At 60.6% G+C, this 20162-nt stretch overlaps 1 protein-coding gene across 1 annotated transcript; it reads left to right on the plus strand.

The window, feature by feature from the left end:
* Nucleotides 1–9151: 9151 nt before the first annotated feature.
* ANKRD60 (ankyrin repeat domain 60) lies at nt 9152–18499 on the plus strand. The gene is made up of 4 exons (XM_070051375.2): nt 9152–9251; nt 15023–15153; nt 16343–16508; nt 18203–18499. Exons 1-4 carry the CDS (start codon nt 9167–9169, stop codon nt 18496–18498), a joined length of 678 nt encoding a protein of 225 aa, XP_069907476.2. The 5' UTR covers nt 9152–9166; the 3' UTR covers nt 18499.
* The last annotated feature ends 1663 nt before the right edge of the window (nt 18500–20162 follow it).

The raw sequence follows: 20162 nt of genomic DNA on the forward strand, positions 1-20162 counted from the left end.
GCCTCCGCTGGACAAAGTTGAATTTATTTCCTGTCCCTGTCGCGTGTGCGAGACGGAGCCTTCCTGCCTCCCGCACGCTTCCCCGCGCGGTCCGGCGCGGCACGGCCGCTGTCCGTGCTTTGTGCCGCCGGCGCTCCCGGCCCCGCCGCCTCTCTCCGCGGGCGAAAGCGAAAACGCAGAGGCGAGCGAGGCGGCTGTCTGGACCCCGAGTGTCCGCTGGCCGGCCGCCGAGCCGTTCAGGCGCCCCGCGTGCCTGCTGCCCGGGGCCGGCTGCGCGCAGAGCTCCGCGCGCTCGGCTGCGTGGGTCCCGCGGGTTCCGCTGCCCTTCGGCGGGCGGCCTGCGGCGGTGCCCGGGCTGCGGGGCAGCCTCCCGCGGACACCAGCCCTTGCGCCTGGACACTGGGAGCCGTGCATCGGCTCCGGCCATTGCAGGATGGGTTTTTTATTATTGCCGTTTTGTTATTAAGGTGCGTGCTTCAGTGGAGGGAATTATAGATAAATCATTTTACACAGGCAGCCCTTTGTTTAAACGATGGTTTAGCAAGCTATCTTCAGGCTGGGTTTTCAGCTTGGTTTTTTTTAGAAAAATATTTGCTGAGCGAAGACTCAGTAGAAAGCGGACCCTGTTGATATGGGCTTACAGCAGCTGAAAATGTGGATTTTAGATAACCTGGTGACGTGAAACCGTACAGGATGCCACGTTCTAAAACGCGGTGACTCGGAACCACCAGGGGCACGCGCGCTCGAGTCTGGCAGCTTCAGCTTAGTGGATTTTTCCACGGCCGATGCCTCCTGAAGGTCCTTTGTGCGGGGTGTTTTGTGCGTGCGATGTGCGTGCTTGGACGGCGGCACAGCTGAACAGCCTTTTGGTCCCTGCCCCAACGATGATGACCGCGACAAGAGACTCACAGGCTTGTGGGGTGATCTGCAAGGTGGGAGGCTGCAGGGGGGCGCCCGCGTCCCTGCGGAGGCCGATGCGCGGCTGCCTGTCCCCGGGTGCCTGCGGTGGCCCGCGCGGGGCGGCGGTTCTGCCGGAGCCCTGCGCCAGCGGTGCGGGTGTACCCAGCTGGCGGCTGGCCCGCTCCCGCTTCCTCCTGTCGGGTCCGCAGAGCCCGGGGACACTCTGGTCTTAGCACATTAGCCAGGGCCCTGCCCCTGGCCTGGAGACCCTTATGTGCCAGGAGGTGGTGACTGCGCAGCCGCGGCACACGGGCGGAGACCTGGTGTGTGCCAGGAGGCTCTGGTGCTCCAGACCTTAGGTTTCACCAGGGACGACGGCAGTTAGGGTGGGGGGTGATGGCAGTGATGGGGGTGACAGTGATGGGAGGTGACAGTGATGGGGGTGACAGTGATGGGGGTGACAGTGATGGGGGTGACAGTGATGGGGGGATGGCAGTGATGGGGGGATGGCAGTGATGGGGGTGATGATGGCAGTGATGGGGTGACAGTGATGGGGGTGACAGTGATGGGGGTGACAGTGATGGGGGATGGCAGTGATGGGGGATGGCAGTGATGGGGGTGACAGTGATGGGGGTGACAGTGATGGGGGATGGCAGTGATGGGGGATGGCAGTGATGGGGGGGATGGCAGTGATGGGGGTGATGATGACAGTGATGGGGTGATGATGGCAGTGGTGGGGGTGATGGCAGTGATGGGGGTGACAGTGATGGGGGTGACAGTGATGGGGGTGACAGTGATGGGGGTGACAGTGGTGGGGGTGATAGTGATGGGGTGATGACAGTGATGGGGGTGACAGTGATGGGGGATGGCAGTGATGGGGGATGGCAGTGATGGGGGTGACAGTGATGGGGGTGACAGTGATGGGGGTGACAGTGATGGGGGTGACAGTGATGGGGGATGGCAGTGATGGGGGTGACAGTGATGGGGGATGGCAGTGATGGGGTGATGACAGTGATGGGGGTGACAGTGATGGGTGATGGCAGTGATGGGGGTGACAGTGATGGGGGTGACAGTGATGGGGGTGACAGTGGTGGGGGTGATAGTGATGGGGTGATGACAGTGATGGGGGTGACAGTGATGGGGGATGGCAGTGATGGGGGTGACAGTGATGGGGGATGGCAGTGATGGGGGTGACAGTGATGGGGGTGACAGTGATGGGGGTGACAGTGATGGGGGATGGCAGTGATGGGGGTGACAGTGATGGGGGATGGCAGTGATGGGGGTGACAGTGATGGGGGTGACAGTGGTGGGGGTGATAGTGATGGGGTGATGACAGTGATGGGGGTGACAGTGATGGGTGATGGCAGTGATGGGGGTGACAGTGATGGGGGTGACAGTGATGGGGGTGACAGTGGTGGGGGTGATAGTGATGGGGTGATGACAGTGATGGGGGTGACAGTGATGGGGGATGGCAGTGATGGGGGTGACAGTGATGGGGGTGACAGTGATGGGGGTGACAGTGATGGGGGATGGCAGTGATGGGGGTGACAGTGATGGGGGATGACAGTGATGGGGTGATGACAGTGATGGGGGTGACAGTGATGGGGGTGACAGTGATGGGGGATGACAGTGATGGGGGATGACAGTGATGGGGTGATGACAGTGATGGGGGTGACAGTGATGGGGGATGGCAGTGATGGGGGGGTGATGGCAGTGATGGGGATGACAGTGATGGGGGATGACAGTGATGGGGTGATGACAGTGATGGGGGTGACAGTGATGGGGGTGATGGCAGTGATGGGGGTGACAGTGATGGGGGATGGCAGTGATGGGGGTGACAGTGATGGGGGATGGCAGTGATGGGGGGGTGATGGCAGTGATGGGGGGGTGATGGCAGTGATGGGGATGACAGTGATGGGGTGACAGTGATGGGGGTGACAGTGATGGGGTGATGACAGTGATGGGGGTGACAGTGATGGGGTGATGACAGTGATGGGGGTGACAGTGATGGGGGTGACAGTGATGGGGGATGACAGTGATGGGGGATGACAGTGATGGGGGTGACAGTGATGGGGGATGACAGTGATGGGGGATGACAGTGATGGGGTGATGACAGTGATGGGGGTGACAGTGATGGGGGATGGCAGTGATGGGGGGGTGATGGCAGTGATGGGGATGACAGTGATGGGGGATGACAGTGATGGGGTGATGACAGTGATGGGGGTGACAGTGATGGGGGATGGCAGTGATGGGGGTGACAGTGATGGGGGTGACAGTGATGGGGGTGACAGTGGTGGGGGTGATAGTGATGGGGTGATGACAGTGATGGGGGTGACAGTGATGGGGGATGGCAGTGATGGGGGTGACAGTGATGGGGGTGACAGTGATGGGGGATGACAGTGATGGGGTGATGACAGTGATGGGGGTCACAGTGATGGGGGTGACAGTGATGGGGGATGACAGTGATGGGGGATGACAGTGATGGGGGTGACAGTGATGGGGGATGGCAGTGATGGGGGATGACAGTGATGGGGTGATGACAGTGATGGGGGTGACAGTGATGGGGGATGGCAGTGATGGGGGGGTGATGGCAGTGATGGGGATGACAGTGATGGGGGATGACAGTGATGGGGTGATGACAGTGATGGGGGTGACAGTGATGGGGGATGGCAGTGATGGGGGTGACAGTGATGGGGGATGGCAGTGATGGGGGGGTGATGGCAGTGATGGGGGGGTGATGGCAGTGATGGGGATGACAGTGGTGGGGGATGACAGTGATGGGGATGACAGTGATGGGGGATGACAGTGATGGGGGTGACAGTGATGGGGGGGTGATGATGGCAGTGATGGGGGTGATGATGGCAGTGATGGGGGTGACAGTGATGGGGGTGACAGTGATGGGGGTGACAGTGATGGGGGGGTGATGATGGCAGTGATGGGGGTGATGATGGCAGTGATGGGGGTGACAGTGATGGGGGTGACAGTGATGGGGGTGACAGTTATGGGGGTGACAGTGATGGGGGTCACAGTGGTGGGGGTGACAGTGATGAGGGGTGATGGCAGTGATGGGGGTGACAGTGATGGGGGTGACAGTGATGGGGGTGATGGCAGTGATGGGGTGATGGCAGTGCTCAGGGCTCCCGTTTCTTGAATCCCTCTGTGTGCCTGGCATCTCACTGCACATCTGATTCTCCAGTAAGAATTGGGCCATTTCAGATGAAGCATTTGAGGCCCAGAGAGGTTAATGCACTTGCTCAAGGTCACACAGGGGCTGTAAAGCCGTGCCTTGATTCCGTGCAGGGTTATTTTAGCAATGCTCTGGCGTTCATCGTGCACCTCTTCAGGCAGAGGCAGAGGGACCGGTGTGAGGGATGCCCCTGAGCCCAGCGAGGGGCTTTGCTGTTAGCACAGGAGAGCCAGGACCTCTGCCTGCAGGACCTCAGACCCTGTGGCCTGCTCCCCTTACAGCCGGGCCCCCACCCCCAACCCCTGCCAAAGGGCTCGCTGGCGCCCCCTGTCGGGCTGGGCGGGCACCACAGGGCTGGCTGCAGGCTACACCACACCAGCTTCCAACCACAGGCCCACCGCCCAGTCTCTAAAAGACAAGTCTGTATTGCAAACTGCATGGCAGGGAAAATGCAAAGGGAATATTTTTGCTTTTATTTTTTAAATCTTTATTTGAGGCTTACAAAGATCCATGACAAAGAAAAGACACAACTACCTTTGTTCAAGAAAAACCATTGAGGTTTTCCCCCCACTAAGTAATTGTTAAGGATTTAGAGGAACACAAACGTGAGGAGGGGTGCAGAGGTGTTCAGTCGAGCGCGCCTCCAAAGCGTCGCATCAGTCACTCCTGAGACACGCTGGGCAGGGAGGGAGCCGGGACTGGAGGGCTCGCTGCACCTGCTCCCCACCGTCTGCTAATGGGGGCTGCTACTGGGGCTGCGGTCGGCCCTCCCTGCCTCGGGGCGTCACGGCTGGGGAAGCTCAGTTTACCCAGAGCGTTGCCCGCACTGCACGAGCTTTGCCGGCTAAGGCAGGGCCCCCGGCCATGGCACCCTCCTCCCAGGGGGAGGCGCAGCCGCCACCTGTCGGTCAGGAGACCTTTGGTGTTGCCGGTGCCTTGGAGCAGAATTCCCTGACCCGTGCCAGGGGCCAGTGTGAGGACTGAGGGGGCGGACGCCACACCGGTCTGCAGGGGGAGTGCGTGCGTGCGAGCTGCAGGGGAGCTCTGGGCCTCCGCCGGGGGCTGCCCTCGGTGAGTCAGAGGTTCTGGCCGCTGGGTGCAGGCTGGCAGTCCTGCGCTGGGACCCCCGTCGTCCCGCTGAGGGTATGAGGCTGGGGAGGGCGGAGCCGCGTCCCTGGGGGCACAGAGCTGTAAGTGGCCCAGCTGGTTATTGAACCCCCAAAGCCTGCGTCACAATGAGCCTGCACTGTGACCCTGGTCACCCAGTGTCGGGGGTGGATTACGTATGATACCATGTCAGCTGTGTGTAACCCAAGTCAGTGCTTGAAACTTGCACACACGCACAGACACACATGCGCACATGCACAGACACACATGTGCACACGCACACATATGCACACATGCAATAAACGCATACACAATGCATTCATATACATGTGCACACATGTACACACACAGGCACATGCACACACATACACATGCAATAAACGCATACACACATGCACTCATATACACGTGCACACATGTACACACAGGCACACGTGTACACGCACACACACACACACGTGTACACACAGGCACACGTGTACATGCGCACACACACCCCTACACATTCTGAAGTGACTTCTTTGGAATCACAGTCAAGTCTGGCACAGCTGAAACACCTGCCCCGAGGCTGTGGCTTTCCCACCCGGGCAGGCGGGGTGAGCGAGCAGCGTGTCCCCGGGGACCCTCGGACGATTGCTTGCTCCCCAGCCTGCGAGCCCCGGGTCAGATCCTCCTGCCAGCCCAGGCCATAAGGCCGACGTGCCAGAGAAGGGCGCGTGGTGCGCTTTCCTGGACAGACGGACTGAAACGGACTCCGTCAGCCCTGACGGCAGCAACTGTGCAGACCTCAGACTGTTGCGTTAATAGGTTAACTTCTCTGCGTCACGGGTGATGGCGTCCGTGAGATAACCAGGGCAGTGAATGCAGTCCAGGCGCTAGGTTTCATCAACACCTGCTAGATTCCGTAGCCGTCTAGCGGGGGGCACTTGTGTAAATTTTGCCTGACGGGAGGGGCATGGCAGGCAGAGCAGCTAAGCCGGGCGCCGGGCGGCTCCGCGGTGGTTGTGGCAAGTACGGGACACAGCAGCCCCGCCTTGCCCAGTATTTTCTCATTGTTTTGGGTTTCTCAGGCTGTTTATTTCTGCCCCCCCCCCAACATGGGGCAGTCCCCCCACCCCGCTGCTGCCGCCCCACCCCCACCCCCAGGCTCCGGCAAGGAGCCCCTCCCCCGTATTCCACACATTGCCTGTTTTTTGGGTTGTAGAAAAAAGAGACAACATTAAAATGCTTTCAGGTCATTATGGTTGTTTAAAGCATGCAGAACTATTGAGAAAACTCCCTGGCTAGGGCGGCTCATCGCTGGAAAGGGCTGGTGCACACGGTGGTCCTACGGTGGTCCTATGAAAGCCGATTTTCTGTCCCGACCCCGACAGCGTGGCTGAAAAGCAGCAACACGGGAGTGGGTTTGGGAGCACGGTTCTTGGCACGTGGGGCTCCGACTCCGTTTCCTGTCCTCTGCGTATTTCAGAAATGCCTGAAACCCTCATCTTGAGGTCGGCGCTGTGGTCAGACCAGGACCAGGGCGGTTCCCGTCCCGCCACCCAGCCCCGGCGCGGCACAGCACCCGCTGGAGACTCACCGCCTGACGCCTGGGGCCCGGTGGCTTTGTGCCGGGCCCGCGTTGCTGAGCAGAACCGGAGCAGGCGGTGAGCGAGACGTGGCTCCTGAACCCGAGCACCCAGCAGCCACCGCGGGACTGAGCCGGACGGAGCCGAGCGCCCAGCCCCGGGCGGTGAAGGCCGCAGCCGGCGCCATTGCACCACTCCAGCTGGTGCTTTCCCCGCGCCGGGTCCCCTCCCCGCCGCGCTCACCAGCGGCTTTGACGTCTGTAACAGGCCCGCGTGCTGGCGTCCTATGACATCCAGGTCCTGGCCCTCTGCCCTGTCTAACTGAACACCGTGCATTTGTGGATGACTCCTGACAGGACGGAAGGGCACCAAGTCCGAGCAGCGTCCCATCCGCGCGCTGAACGAACATGGTTTGCACTTGTGCTGCACTTGGAGCCCGATGTGTTGACTTGTGAAAACGGGAAGGCTACAGAGACCCGCAGATGATGCAGGCGGGCGCGGCAGAGCGGTCCCGAGTTCCGCACGGTGCTGGCAACGATTCCCAGGCAGCTCCGCGGCCGCGAGGACGCGCTGGGCCCTCTGCCTGTATGTGAACGTCAGCGCAGCGCGTCAGGCCCGGGAGAGAAGCGGCTAACTGGCACGCATGATGCGGACTCCACAGCTCATGCTGTAGCGCTGCCGAAAGCACAGGGAACCACAGTTCCGAACCCGAGCTCGCCACAGATGCCGCTGACCCGGGAGTTCAGTGATGCGTCTCTCAAACCGACCCACGTCCACCGGACTTGGAGTTGCGCCTTTAAACAGAAACCGAGAGAGAGAGACTCCAGGGTTTAAACTGGTTTCTCACTCAGCAAGATCCTGTAGGCGGGCGATTGAACTTCCTAAACGCTCCACTCTCAGCGCCTTCCCTGTTTCTATTTTCACATTCTCCAGGGTGGGAGGAGCAAACGCGGCCCCGGGGTTCAGGCTGGGGCCCAGGAGGGCGTGAGAGCGGCTTCCACAGCGCCCTCTCGCCTCCCGGCCGCCCCCTAACTACAGTTTCTGAAGCTGGGTGTTGAGTTTTCTGGCCTGCAGGGTGCCCCCCCCCCCCAGTTCCACTGAAATGAGTCTGTAAGAAAGCACCTGCCACCTGGGTGCGCAGGCCGCCGGTTTCTGTGTTTAGCGCTTGCTGTCCACGATATGGAGATGGACAGATGGACGTCTTGTTTTGCAGCAGTGACAATGTTTTAAAAATCCTGTACTGCCTAGAAATTGAGAAGGTCCCGTTGTTAAAATCTGTTGACCCAACAGCTTGGAACTGTCCGCCGGGACTCCTGTACGCTCAGCAGAGCTTAATTTTCCACCCGTGTGGGGGTGGGGGTGGGGGTGAGCTGAGCCGCGGTTTGCGCGGCACCGCGCGGTGCTTGTGCGCGTGTCCGGCGCCAACACCCTGCAGTCTCCCTACAGGTTGCCATCGGCCTGGACTTTTCTAAGAATGCAAAGATTTTTGTTCTTATGGTTGCGATTTCTTAGCAGCAAGGAGTTTTTAAAAGCTCGCATCTGCTGTTTTTTTTTTTTTTTTTAATTTTTTTTTGGTAACCATAGATTTCCGAAGCTGTCCCTGGTTCTCCTGGCACTGCTCTCTCCCCACCCCCCGCCTTGGCGTCTGTGTTTCTTAGCGGCTCCTGGGCCCGGAGCCGGCCCCTGGGTCGCCGGCCCCGCCCCCCCTGAAAGTTTTCACTCGTCTTTCTCCCTGCGAGAATTCAAGAGAGTCTTCAAGGCCGATGCTCCATCTCCCACTCTGGAGGGGCCAGGTCTCCGGCCAGGAGGGCTCTGCCGAGCGCTTGGGGCGCTCAGGTGGAGAAGCGGGTGCGGGCTCGCAGCAGCCCCAAGGATCCGTCTCCGTGTCCCCCGGCGAAAGTGCGGGGACGCGGGCGCCCAGTACCTGCCGTCCGGGCGAGGCCTCGGCCACGTGTCCGCGTTTATTGCCGGACGCAGGGCCCTCCGCAGGGCCCCGGGCTGCCGGGGGGGCCTCGCTGCGCGCCCCGCGGGGGCGTCACAGTCGGGCCGGGCGGGGCGGGGGCGGCGGCGACGGCCGCAGGTGCTGGGGGCCATGGGGCCGGTGGCAGCGGGGGCGAGCTCTGCGCGGGCGGCGCGGGCCCTGGGGGGCGCCCCTCGTCTCGACCCCAATGCCAGCTCCTGGGCGACGGCAGGCGCCGGGACCCGGGCGGGCTCCGTGGGCTCGGCGGGCCCGGGGTCACTGCCCGGGCAGTCCCCGGCCTGGGCCCGCGGCGGGGGCAGGGGGCTGGTCATTGACCTGCAGGACTGGAGCGCGTCCCTGGACAGCGCCCCCGACGTCTTCCACCTTCGAGTGCGGCTGGAGGAGACGGGCGAGATGTTCCGCGTGGCCAACTGCTGTAGCGACATGACCGTCCGGGAGCTCAAAGAGGAGCTGGACCTGCTGGCCGGCATCCCCTTCAACCTGCAGCGGCTGCAGTACCTGGACCAAGGTGGCCCCCGCCCCCGCCCAGCCCGCGGCACACTTGGGACCTGAAGCCCCAGAGGGAGGCCTGCCTATGCCTGGGTGGGGGGACCCCGGATAGCAGCGCAAACCCCAATACCTTGAAACCCCAGATGAGGGGCCGCTCCGGGTCAGACCACCCATGGGCTCCACGATTGGGACCCCGGGCGCCCCATCTCCAGGCAGACGCTGGCCCACATCCTGCCCACATTGGCTGCCCCTGTCCCCCCGGGGCCAGTCCTGTCCAGCCAGAGCTGAGCCCTTGGAGCCCTAGCAGGACTCCCCTCACCCCAGGCCTAGGCACTCAGATTCCCCAGGTCTTCACGGGGATGGCAGGCACGGGAGGCTCCTCTCGGCAGGACCCCGAACCCCAGGGCAACCTGCCCCATCAGGACCCCAGATGGACAGCAAGCCCTAAGTGCCGAACACAGAATCCCAAATTCTCCAGCCAGCCATGTCCACGCAAGGGGGAGGGGGCACAGCCCAAAACAGACCCCACTGTCCTCACGACCCCCAAATCCAGAACAAACCTGTCCCCTAATCTCCAGGCGGACATGACTGCCTCGGCACCCCGAGTGCCCCATTGAACTGCAGGGCCGGTGAATGTCAGCACAAACCCGCCCACCAAGGGCCCCCAAACTCAGAACTCAAACATGAACCCCCAATTCCTAGTCTAACCATGACTACCCAGAACCCCAACCACCCAGCACCTGCATCCACACAAGGATGCCGAACCCTGAACAAACCCTACCCTAGGGTCCCGAAACCCAGCACCACGCCTCCCCCAGACCGAACCCCAAATCTCCAGCCTGAGCCATGGTCACCCCAGAACCCCGAGTCCTCCACAGCCAGGTCCACACAGGCTGTCAGAGCTCAAAACAAACCCTGACCACTTTGGGACCCCCGAACCTCTAGTAAACATGGCCCCAAGTCCTCAGGCTAGCCAGGTAACCATGTAACCATGTAGCCATGTAACCGTCACACCCGGCTCCGTCCCAGCCGGATCCACACAAGGATGCCAAAGCTGAAACAGAGCCTGCCAACCTCAGGACCCCCCTGTCTCGGTGCAAACCCCAAGCTACCCCTGACTCCAACAGGATCCTAAATCCGGGAGCAGACCCTCCGCACATCATGGCCCTGAGTTCCAGAGCAGATGTGCCCAGTTCTGAGCCTCCCATCTCCAACTGACCATTTGTGCATCCAAACCCCAAGACATCAGGCACTTCTGTGTGTGCAGGGATCCCAGAGCCCAGATGAGCCCCGCCCACCACCGGACCCCTCATGTTCAAAGCCGGGTCTGCCCTCATCTGCAATCCAGCCCCCAATCCCCCCACCACAGAACTCCAATCCCAGCAACGTGTCCTCACAAGAGAGCCAAAGGAGACAAACCCTGCAACCAACACAACTCCAAAGCTCAAGTCAGACCTGCCCATACTGAGCCCCTGTCTTCACGGCCCCTGTACAGCTCAGCACCCCAAGGCTGGGCCAAGCCCGTCAGGGAGGAAACCGAGGTTCAGGTCAAGCCCTTGCCCTCAGGACCCCGGAACTCAGAGCCCACTCTGCTGGTATTTGAAACCCAGATCCTTCAGCCACTCTCCTCCAACCCCGAATTCTAGACCAGGCCCCGCCGATAATCAGGACCCTGAATCTTGGAGCAGGTCATACGACCACTGAGACCCCCAAGCCTCAGGGCAGCCCTGCCTGATTCCTAGCCCCTGACTGCCCCAGTACCCAGGGCTGCATCAGAACCCCAGGCAGGTCCTGTCCTTACAGGGACCCCCACACCATCCACAGAGCTCGCTTCCCTCAGAACCCCAAAGCCAGAGTAAACTCTGCCCTTGTCGGGACCCCGAATCTCGAAGCAAAGCCTAGCCACGTCCAAAGCCCCAGTGCCGGCACTGACCCAGTCTGCATCAGAATCCCGAATTCCCACCTGTGTCCTTGTCCGCATCAGGAGCTCAAAGCTGGCCCGAACCAGAATCAGCACCCAGCACCTGAAGCTCACCATGGCTAAAGCAGGAGCCCAGGGCCCTCTGTCTAGGCAGATCCCATGTGGGAGCCCCGTGGAGCCCGTCTCTCCTTGATCGGTCTCCCTCCCTCCCCCCGAGGCTGTGGCTTTCCCTATCCCGATTCCCTACAATATTTAGGATATGAGAACAGGATCAAAGGCCCTGGGCTCCATCCTCTCCCCATCGGGTTGAAATCAAGGCAAAACACTTCCAAGAAAATGAAGTATTAAAAAAAAATTAAAAAGCCTCTCTGTGCAGCACAGAGGCAGAATTGCAGACTGCAGGTGCGCCGCAGGGGCCGACACGGTGGAGGCAGCTGGAGACAGCCACTCCGCACGGCTCACCCGCCCTGGCTTCTGGAGAGCAGAGCCGTGTGGGCTCTGGGCTTCTCCGGGCCGTTCCGCTGTAGACAGGAATGACTCAGGAAACTCAAAATGTAGACTGGAGGCCAGAAGCTTTGCTCTCTGTCGAACAGGCTAAGCATTTTCCCATGACATTTCTTTTCCTGGAGGAGTGTTGGATGCTCTTGGGCACTTGGAGGCTTCATTTGCAAAGCCAAGTGTCTGGGACCCAGTCTGTATCTCACGTGCTGGATAGAAATGAGGGGAGTTATTGGAGGACTTAGTCAGACTTCCGAACAAGTAGCGGGAAAGTTATGTGTCCTCAACTAGAGATGTGTGCACCCCTCCTGTTGTTTTCACAGATGAGCTCTACTGAGCAGTAAATTCAAGGAAAGCTCAGAGGACCGCGAGAGGGAGTGGGTAACACTGGTGTCACGGCGCCGTCACTCAGCAGTCACTTAGCAACTCTTAGATGCTTGACCTCTCTCTGCTGTTGCGCCCCTTACCGGGGACGGCGAACGAGGGAGAGAAGGTGCTGCTTGGTTGTCGCGAGAATCTGGGCCACTGCTTGCAGCAAATCATGGGCTGACGCCTCTCCTGCTCACCTCCGCATTTGCAGGGGGAGGATCGGATGAGCTCATGGGTGTGCAGGGCCCCGGATGCACTAATCAAGTGGTGCGCAAACTCGCGGAGCACTTGCTGGCGGCTCCGGGCACTGATTCAGCCGCTGACGCTCAGTAGTTGTTGACGTCCAGGACAGGGGCTGCTTGTTGGATTCCCACAGGGGCCAGTCTGCACGTGGGCGTGGTGCCCTTGCGTTTCTTCCAGAAACCGGTTGTACTCGGTGTCTTCAACGTTGTCAGCAAGTCAGGCTGTCTCCCGCAGACTCACTGCTGGCGATCCTCCAGGTTTGTGCCCCAGCAGGACCTCGGTGAAGAGACTCGCGAGTCCGTATTCCCCGTGCACCCCCGCCCGCCGCCCTTCTGGTGGTGGTCACGTGCAGCCAGCAGAGCCAGGGCGCGAGGCCGGGCTGCAAGGCCACCTGGCTGCACGCCAGCCTCGCACACCCCAGTCTGCTCATCTGCAAGTGGACGCCAGCCTGCCTTGAGAGCTGTCATGAGGATTCACGAATGTGGGGACTGAGCACAGGCCCAAGGAATCACTAAGTAAAGTACTTAGGGCACAGCACAAGGCAATCATTTGGTCACGAAACCAGAAATCGCGCGGGTTCCACTCTCTCAGGGCACATGCTGATTCCACCGGGCAGACAGGACCTTGGGTCTGCTCTTGGAGTTGCGGGTGGCCACGCAAGGCAATGTGAGGGCCTGTGCTTATGAAGGCGTAGGGCAGGTGCACTCCCTTCAGGTGTTCTCCTTACAGTCTCTGTCCAGCAGCTCTGACGGTCTGCCCTGGAGAGCCATTTGTCCTTTCTCGTGGGTGAGACGCAGGCCGGGGCAATGGCGCTGACTCGGGGGTGGGGGGTACCCACGTTGTGTCTTCCGCTGCCGCAGGTGCGCGTCCCACATTGATTGGCAGTAACCTGGTGAAGCTGTGGCTGTCCCCTGGTGGGTGGGAGCCAGAGATGCTGCTAAGCCTCCGAGGACACCAGGCCAGCCGCCCCGGAGTTTCCAGGCCAAGCCGGGGAGACCCTGCTGCAGGCCGAGTTTGGTGGATTCCAGTGGCTTTGCTGCCGGCACCTGTTGGCCCGGCGGTGACAGCATCAGAGTTAGATGTGTACGAGTGGTAGGAGCACCGAGGGCTGTGCCTATTCTGTGTAGATCATTCTGTGTAGATCTAGCCTAATTTTTGAAGATTTTGTTTATTTGAGAGGCAGAGTTACAGACAGTGAGAGGGAGAGACAGAGAGAGAGGTCTTCCTTCCGCTGGTTCACTCCCCAGACCGCTACAATGGCTGGACCTGCGCTGATCCCAAGCCAGGAGCCAGGAGCTTCTTCCTGGTCTCCCACGTGGGTGCAGGGGCCCAAGCACTTGGGGCATCTTCCACTGCTTTCTCAGGCCACAGCAGAGAGCTGGATTGGAAGAGGGGCAGCCGGGACTAGAACTGGCGCCCATATGGGATGCCAGCGCCGCAGGCAGAGGATTAACCTACTGCATCACAGAGTGAGCCCCAATGTAGATCTATCCCATGTAGATCTGTGTGTCTATTCTATGTAGATCTGTGTGTCTATCCCATGTAGATCCATGTGTCTATTCTATGTAGATCTGTGTGTCTATCCCGTGTAGATCTGTGTGTCTATCCCATGTAAATCTGTGTGTCTATTCTATGCAGATCTGTGTGTCTATTCTATGTAGATCTGTGTATCTATCCCATGAGATCTGTGTGTCTATTCTGTGTAGATCTGTGTGTCTATTCTATGTAGATCTGTGTGTCTATCCCATGTAGATCTGTGTGTCTATTCTATGTAGATCTGTGTGTCTATCCCATGTAGATCTGAGTGTCTGTCCCATGTAGATCTGTGTGTCTATCCCACGTAGATCTGTGTGTCTATCCCATGTAGATCTGTGTGTCTATCCTATGTAGATCTGTGTGTCTATTCTATGTAGATCTGTGTATCTATCCCATGTAGATCTGTGTGTCTATCCCATGTAGATCTTGTGTCTGTCCCACGTAGATCTGTGTGTCTATCCCATGTAGATCTGTGTGTCTATCCTATGTAGATCTGTGTGTCTATCCCGTGTAGATCTGTGTATCTATCCCATGAGATCTGTGTGTCTATCCCATGTAGATCTGTGTGTCTATCCCATGTAGATCTGTGTGTCTATCCCATGTAGATCTGTGTGTCTATTCTATGTAGATCTGTGTGTCTATCCCATGTAGATCTGTGTGTCTATCCCATGTAGATCTGTGTGTCTATCCCGTGTAGATCTGTGTGTCTATTCTATGTAGATCTGTGTATCTATCCCATGAGATCTGTGTGTCTATTCTGCGTAGATCTGTGTGTCTATCCCACGTAGATCTGTGTGTCTATCCCATGTAGATCTGTGTGTCTATCCTATGTAGATCTGTGTGTCTATTCTATGTAGATCTGTGTATCTATCCCGTGTAGATCTGTGTGTCTATCCCATGTAGATCTGTGTGTCTAATCTATGTAGATATTCAGGGAGTTTGCTGCATAAGATGACTCCACTGACTCGTGTATTTTTTCGCAATAGGACAAGTTATAATTACAGATTCTTCTCCTTTTTTTTCTGGGTTCTGTTTGAGCCAAGCTAAATTAATTTTCTAAAAAGCATTAGCAATGACAGACTCATGCAGAGTTATCAAATGAGATTTGTGTTCAAGATTCTCCAATTACCTTTGTGGTTTCCAGGGTCAGATAATCTCTTAACCAATGCAGCAGTATATTTTTAAAACCCACTTTTTTCAAAAGCAAACACTCCCTGCCCTAGGTGTCCTGATGGACGACAGCACGCTGCGCTTCCATGATGTCGTCCCTGGGGGCGTGGTCTCGCTGTGTGTCTGGCACTATGACGGGTGGACGGAGCTGGTTTTGGCGGCCGTGGAAGGGGACCCCAGTAAGGTACCTTCATGGTTCTTTAAGCAGATTTTATGTTTCACAGAGCGACTGTGTGTGTGCATGTGTTGGGGGGCGGGTGGGAGGCTCAGGACAGGCCAAAAAGACAGGGGGGAGCCACGTTCTAGGTGTCAAAGTGGGGTTCGGGCGCTTCCATCTCCTGCTAGTGACCTATAACCCCTCCACAGCCCCCCCCCCCCCCCCCGAGTCAGGGCAGTGTCGTCTCTGTCCACGTGACTGTTTTGTAAACTTGAAAACTTGATTAAACCCTGAAGAAAGACAGGGACCTTGGACACGCATGGCCCTGAGCTCAGGCCTGCGTGCCATGTGGGACCTGGTGGGGACGCACGGCGGGTTCCCCACGGTTCCCCAGCCGGGCAGCGGGCACCTGCTGCCAGCCGGGCCTCGTGCTCAGCGTGGGGCTCGCTTTGGGGGGGGCAGTGAGGGGGAGGAGGTGGAGACCAGGGTGCTCACCCTCCAGGAGGCCGGCGCACGTTCTGCCTGGGGAGAAACCAGATGCAAAGCCTGCTGGCGGGGCACGGTTGCGGGAGAGGCCCGGGAGGAGGCAGGTGAGGACGGGCGGCAGCTGCCCCTCGGGCTGCACGCACCGTGCCGTGCCCGTGGGGTGGTGCCCGGCCCAGGCCCTTCCCTTGTCACCCTCCCGGCCGCCCTCACTTCCCCTCCGCCGCCAGCCACTTGCTCTGCTGGCTCGCTCGCTCTCTGGCTGTGGGGTTGTTTCCTGTCAGAGCTGCCACCCCCTCGTCCTGTGGCCTTGTCCCTCCTGCCCCTCCTGCCGGCCCCGGGGACCCAGTTCCTCTCCGTGGGAACCTGCAGGACAGGGCAGCAGGGGGATTACTGCTGTGCAGGCAGGATCACAGCAGCCCCCGGGCGGCTGAGACAGTGGGCGCGGAAGGGGGCGGGAGGCGGCTTCCCCTCGGCCGGCTCCCCGGGGGTCGCCCGCTGCACGCCCGCTGGTGTCTTCCTCAATGGTCACCACCACCTTCCTCTGGCCACGGCAAAGCTATTTTTCTCCGTGTGAACACTGGCAGGAAGACCTTCCTGCCTCGCGCCCGGGCTGACTCATGGTAAAGCCGCGTTTCCTGAGCACGTATGGGGCGCGAGACAGTGTCCCCGGGGGCCGTGCTCCCCCGCCCGCCTGGCCTCTCCCCTGACCGCTTCCCCTCCCCCGGCCCAGCTCTCCTGCCTCGGGATCACCGAAGACTCCTTCTACCGCACCACCTACTCGGAGCACTTTGAAGGCGAGACGTGGAAGCAGTGGGTAGCTCGGCGGGCGTGCGTGGCGCTGTACATCACCTCCCACAGAGGCCATGCCGAGGCCGTACAGTACCTTCTAGAACACGGTAACTTGGGAGAAAGCCTGGCAGGCCCCAGGCGTGTGCCTTTGGCAGCCAGCAGCCCTGTCCCCAGTGGGACAGGCCGCTCAGGGGCAGGGCCCCTCGGTCAGCCGCAGCGACAGGGACTCCACACAGACAGCAGCCGAAAGAGTGTCCCGGCTGGTACCCAACCAGACCCCCTGCTGGGGATGCCCCGAGCAGCAGAAGCTGGGGTGCGATGGCTGAGGGCAGGCTGGCCAGTGTCCACACCCCCAGCTCCCCTCTGCTGGTCCCACCTGCACTTAAGGCCAAGAATGACCCCCCCCCCCCCCCGCCACACACACACACACTCTGTCGTCTCCCAGCGGGACACAGGGCTTTCTGTGAGATTCTGCAGTTTGCTTGCTGAGACACGGACAATTAGAGAACATCACACGCAAGGTGCACACAGCCCAGGCCACGGCCTCTTTGCAAAGAGGAAGGGCTGGTCCCCTGGGTGTGCAGTCCGCTGGTTCCGTGGCATCCAGTCGGTGGTCAGGGGCTCAGCAGGGGCTTTGCTGCGGGTCTCCTGCCGGGAGCCAGGCTCGGCCTCTCTCAGCCCTGTCTCTGCAGCTCCGCCTCCTCGGGCGGGGCCGGGCGGGACGGAGCTGTGGGCCAAAGGCTGCCGGGCCCCGTGGCTCTTCCCCGTGGCTCTTCCCCGTGGCTCTTCCCCGTGGCTCTGCCCCTCCACACCCCGTGTGCACCTTGCGTAGCCCAGCCATCCTCTAAGCTGACAGCCGTTTGCACTTCGCTGCGACTGTGAGGCACCTAAGGCACCAGTGGGAAAGCTACGGTCGGCGCTGTGAGTTGTGTGTCCTCTGCAAACAGCGGCTGGGAGCAGGCGCCACGGTGGGCGCTGCCTGTCCCACACGTCACCTCCTCCACCCAGCCATCGCTGGTGGAGAAACCGCGACGCCGGATTTAATTGAATTGCCTTGTTTTCTGTGTCATGGTATTTGTTACCCAGAATCCGAGTCACTTCAACAAGTCGGCATGGACACCTGTTGTTAGCCCCTCCGTCTGCGGGGGGCAGTGCGGGATGGGCGCGGAATGGTGTGAGTCTTGTCCCCGGTGCCGGTCTTCTCGGGGCACTGGGCTGCGTGACGGGGTGACAGCAGCCGTGATGAGAACCAGCAGGTTTCTGCTCCTATAGGAGTCTCGGAGGCCAACTCAGCAGACGACTACAAACACCACCCCCGCCCCCCGCGGGTCACATTTGGGATGTCCTGAAGACCCAGAGCTGCTCTGCAGCTTCTACGGGGGTTTCATGGGGAGGGTGAGGGTGGACGGGAACTAAACCCACAGAAGGGTCAGAGTTGGCCCAGAGATAAAAGGCTGAGAGTGTTGTTAGCAACAGGGACGGCGTGTGCAAAGGGCCTGGGGCAGGGTGTGGAACAGGGCAGGTGTGAGGGACAAAGACAGATGGCAGGTGTAACGAGTCTTGGTAGGGGTGTGGGAGAGGACAGCGTGGGAGGGGTAAGGGGCAGGTGGGGTGAGAGAGCAGCGGAGGCCCAGAAGGCTCCCCCGTGGGCAGGGGCTGCATTTGAGAAGCGCCGTGGTCTCTGGCTGCTGCCAGGGGAGCAGACTGGGAGCGAGGCGGTGCCGAAGGGCAGCCCTTGCCTGCTCTCCGTGCACTCCCGCCCAGCCCCGGGCCCGGCCGTGCCCACTGTCTTATTTTCCAGGAGCCGACTGCTCCGGCAAGTCCCCGCTGGGCCGCACGCCGCTGCACGTGGCCGCGGCCATGGGCCGCGTGGACTGCATCAACCTCCTCTTCCAGTACGGGGCGTCCATCCGGGACAAGGACGCCAAGGGCGAGACCCCCATCGCCGTGGCCCGCCGCCTGAACCGCAAGCAGAGCGAGCGCCGCATGTTCCTGCTGCACTGGATGGCCAAGTCGGCGGCCAAGGAGCGCGACCCCTCCCTGTGGAGGGCGCTGCCGAGAGCCCAGGGGCAGAGGAGCCCCGAGGAGCCCCGCTGAGCCCGCCGAGCCGCCCGGGGCGGGGGGGGGGGGCGCTGGGAAACACTGTTCTTGTGAATCAATCGGCGCGCTGCCCTGTGCCGGTGGTGCGGCGATTGTCAGCTCGCGCCCGCTTAGCCGTGCGCCGCCGTGAACTGCGGGCCATGGGTGCGGGGTGGCGGGCGGAGACCACGGTGTGCCCTGAGAGAGCAGGACCAGGAGCACCGGCGGTCACAGCGCTACTGCTAGGGGGCAGAGCCAGCGGCGGCCCTGTGGGAGGGTGGCCGTGGGCTCCCACGGCGGGTAATGGATGTTCCAGAAACTTCTCGAGGAGGAGCCAGGGAGACCATGGTTCTCAGAACAGCGCGCTGCTTGGCTGTGCAGGGGCGGCCCGTTGCCCTGAGACGCCGGGAAGCGGCGGCAGAGACCACACCGCCACGTCTCTCCCGGCTGCAGGCGGCCTTGCCTTGCCCCGCTGGGACCTGCACCACACAGCTCACCTCCAGGTGTCCACGCTCGACCCAGGCCCCATCATTACGCACTGGCTGCCTGTGCGGGGAGAGAGCTGGGTGCGGGGAAGGAGACGTGAGCGGCAGGTGGGGGGAGAACATTCCAGAGCTTTTCAGAGCGGTTTGACAGGGCGACTTCTGATTTGAAAATGCCGCTCTGGGAACCGAGTGTGGCGTGTCCCTGAGTGGGGACAGCCGCGGCGCTGCCCCCCCGCCCCCGGCTACCCCTGTGCCCCTCGCAGCCCAGGAACCGGATTCTGCTTTTAAGCTGATTGGCTGTGTTCCCTGCTGCCCCAGCAAGAGAGGTCTGAGCGGATGGCGCGGCGGTGCCAGCCCGGCCATCTACTTGACAGATCAGTCGGGGCAGAAAAACCGCTCAGCACAGCCGTGTCGAAAGCCAGATCTTGTTTTTGGCCGGCGCGCCGAGGTCCATAGGCAGATATTAAATGCCCCGGTCCAGGGGGTCGGCTCATTTAGCTAACGAGGTGCACGGAGGGGGCTGCGCGGGGCCCCTTTGAGCTTACCGAGTGGCGCGGCTCCAGGCACGCCGCAGAGCTCTCTTTGTTCTTGGGGGGGGGGGGCGACTGCCTGGCCCCGGTGCCAAGACTGCGGGGGGCCGAGCCCCCCTCTTCACGTGCCCCCACTGGATTTAAGACTCGGCCAGACATGGGGCAAGTGCCCAGCTCCCCCTGGTGACGTTTGCTCAGGGTGTCACAGAAGCCCGGGGAACGAACTCGGGAGGAGCCCACTGGTGAAAACAAGCTTGGGGAACCGAGGCGGGGGGCCACGGGGGGGCCACACAGGGAGGGAGCCACGGAGGGAGCCACAGAGCAGCCAAGCTGCTGTCGGCACCGTCTGTTCATATTTGACAAAATTTTTTTGAGGACCAGTGCTGTGGCATAGCCTGGTAAAGCCACCCCCCGCAGTGCCAGCATCCCATATGGGCACCAGTTTGAGCCCTGGCTGCTCCACTTCCCATCCAGCTCTCTGCTGTGGCCTGGGAAAGCAGCAGAAGATGGCCCAAGTCCCTGGGCCCCTGCACTCGTGTGGGAGACCCGGAGGAAGCTCCTGGCTCCTGGCTTCAGATCGGTGAAGCTCCGGCCATTGCAGCCAACTGGGGAGTGGACCAGAAGATGGAAGACCTCTCTCTCTCTCTGCCTCTCCTTTTCTCTCTGT

The sequence above is a fragment of the Oryctolagus cuniculus genome, chromosome 11 (genome assembly GCF_051225735.1).
Source record: "Oryctolagus cuniculus isolate XC-2025 breed Fujian yellow rabbit chromosome 11, ASM5122573v1, whole genome shotgun sequence".
In the NCBI taxonomy this organism is placed as follows: domain Eukaryota; kingdom Metazoa; phylum Chordata; class Mammalia; order Lagomorpha; family Leporidae; genus Oryctolagus; species Oryctolagus cuniculus.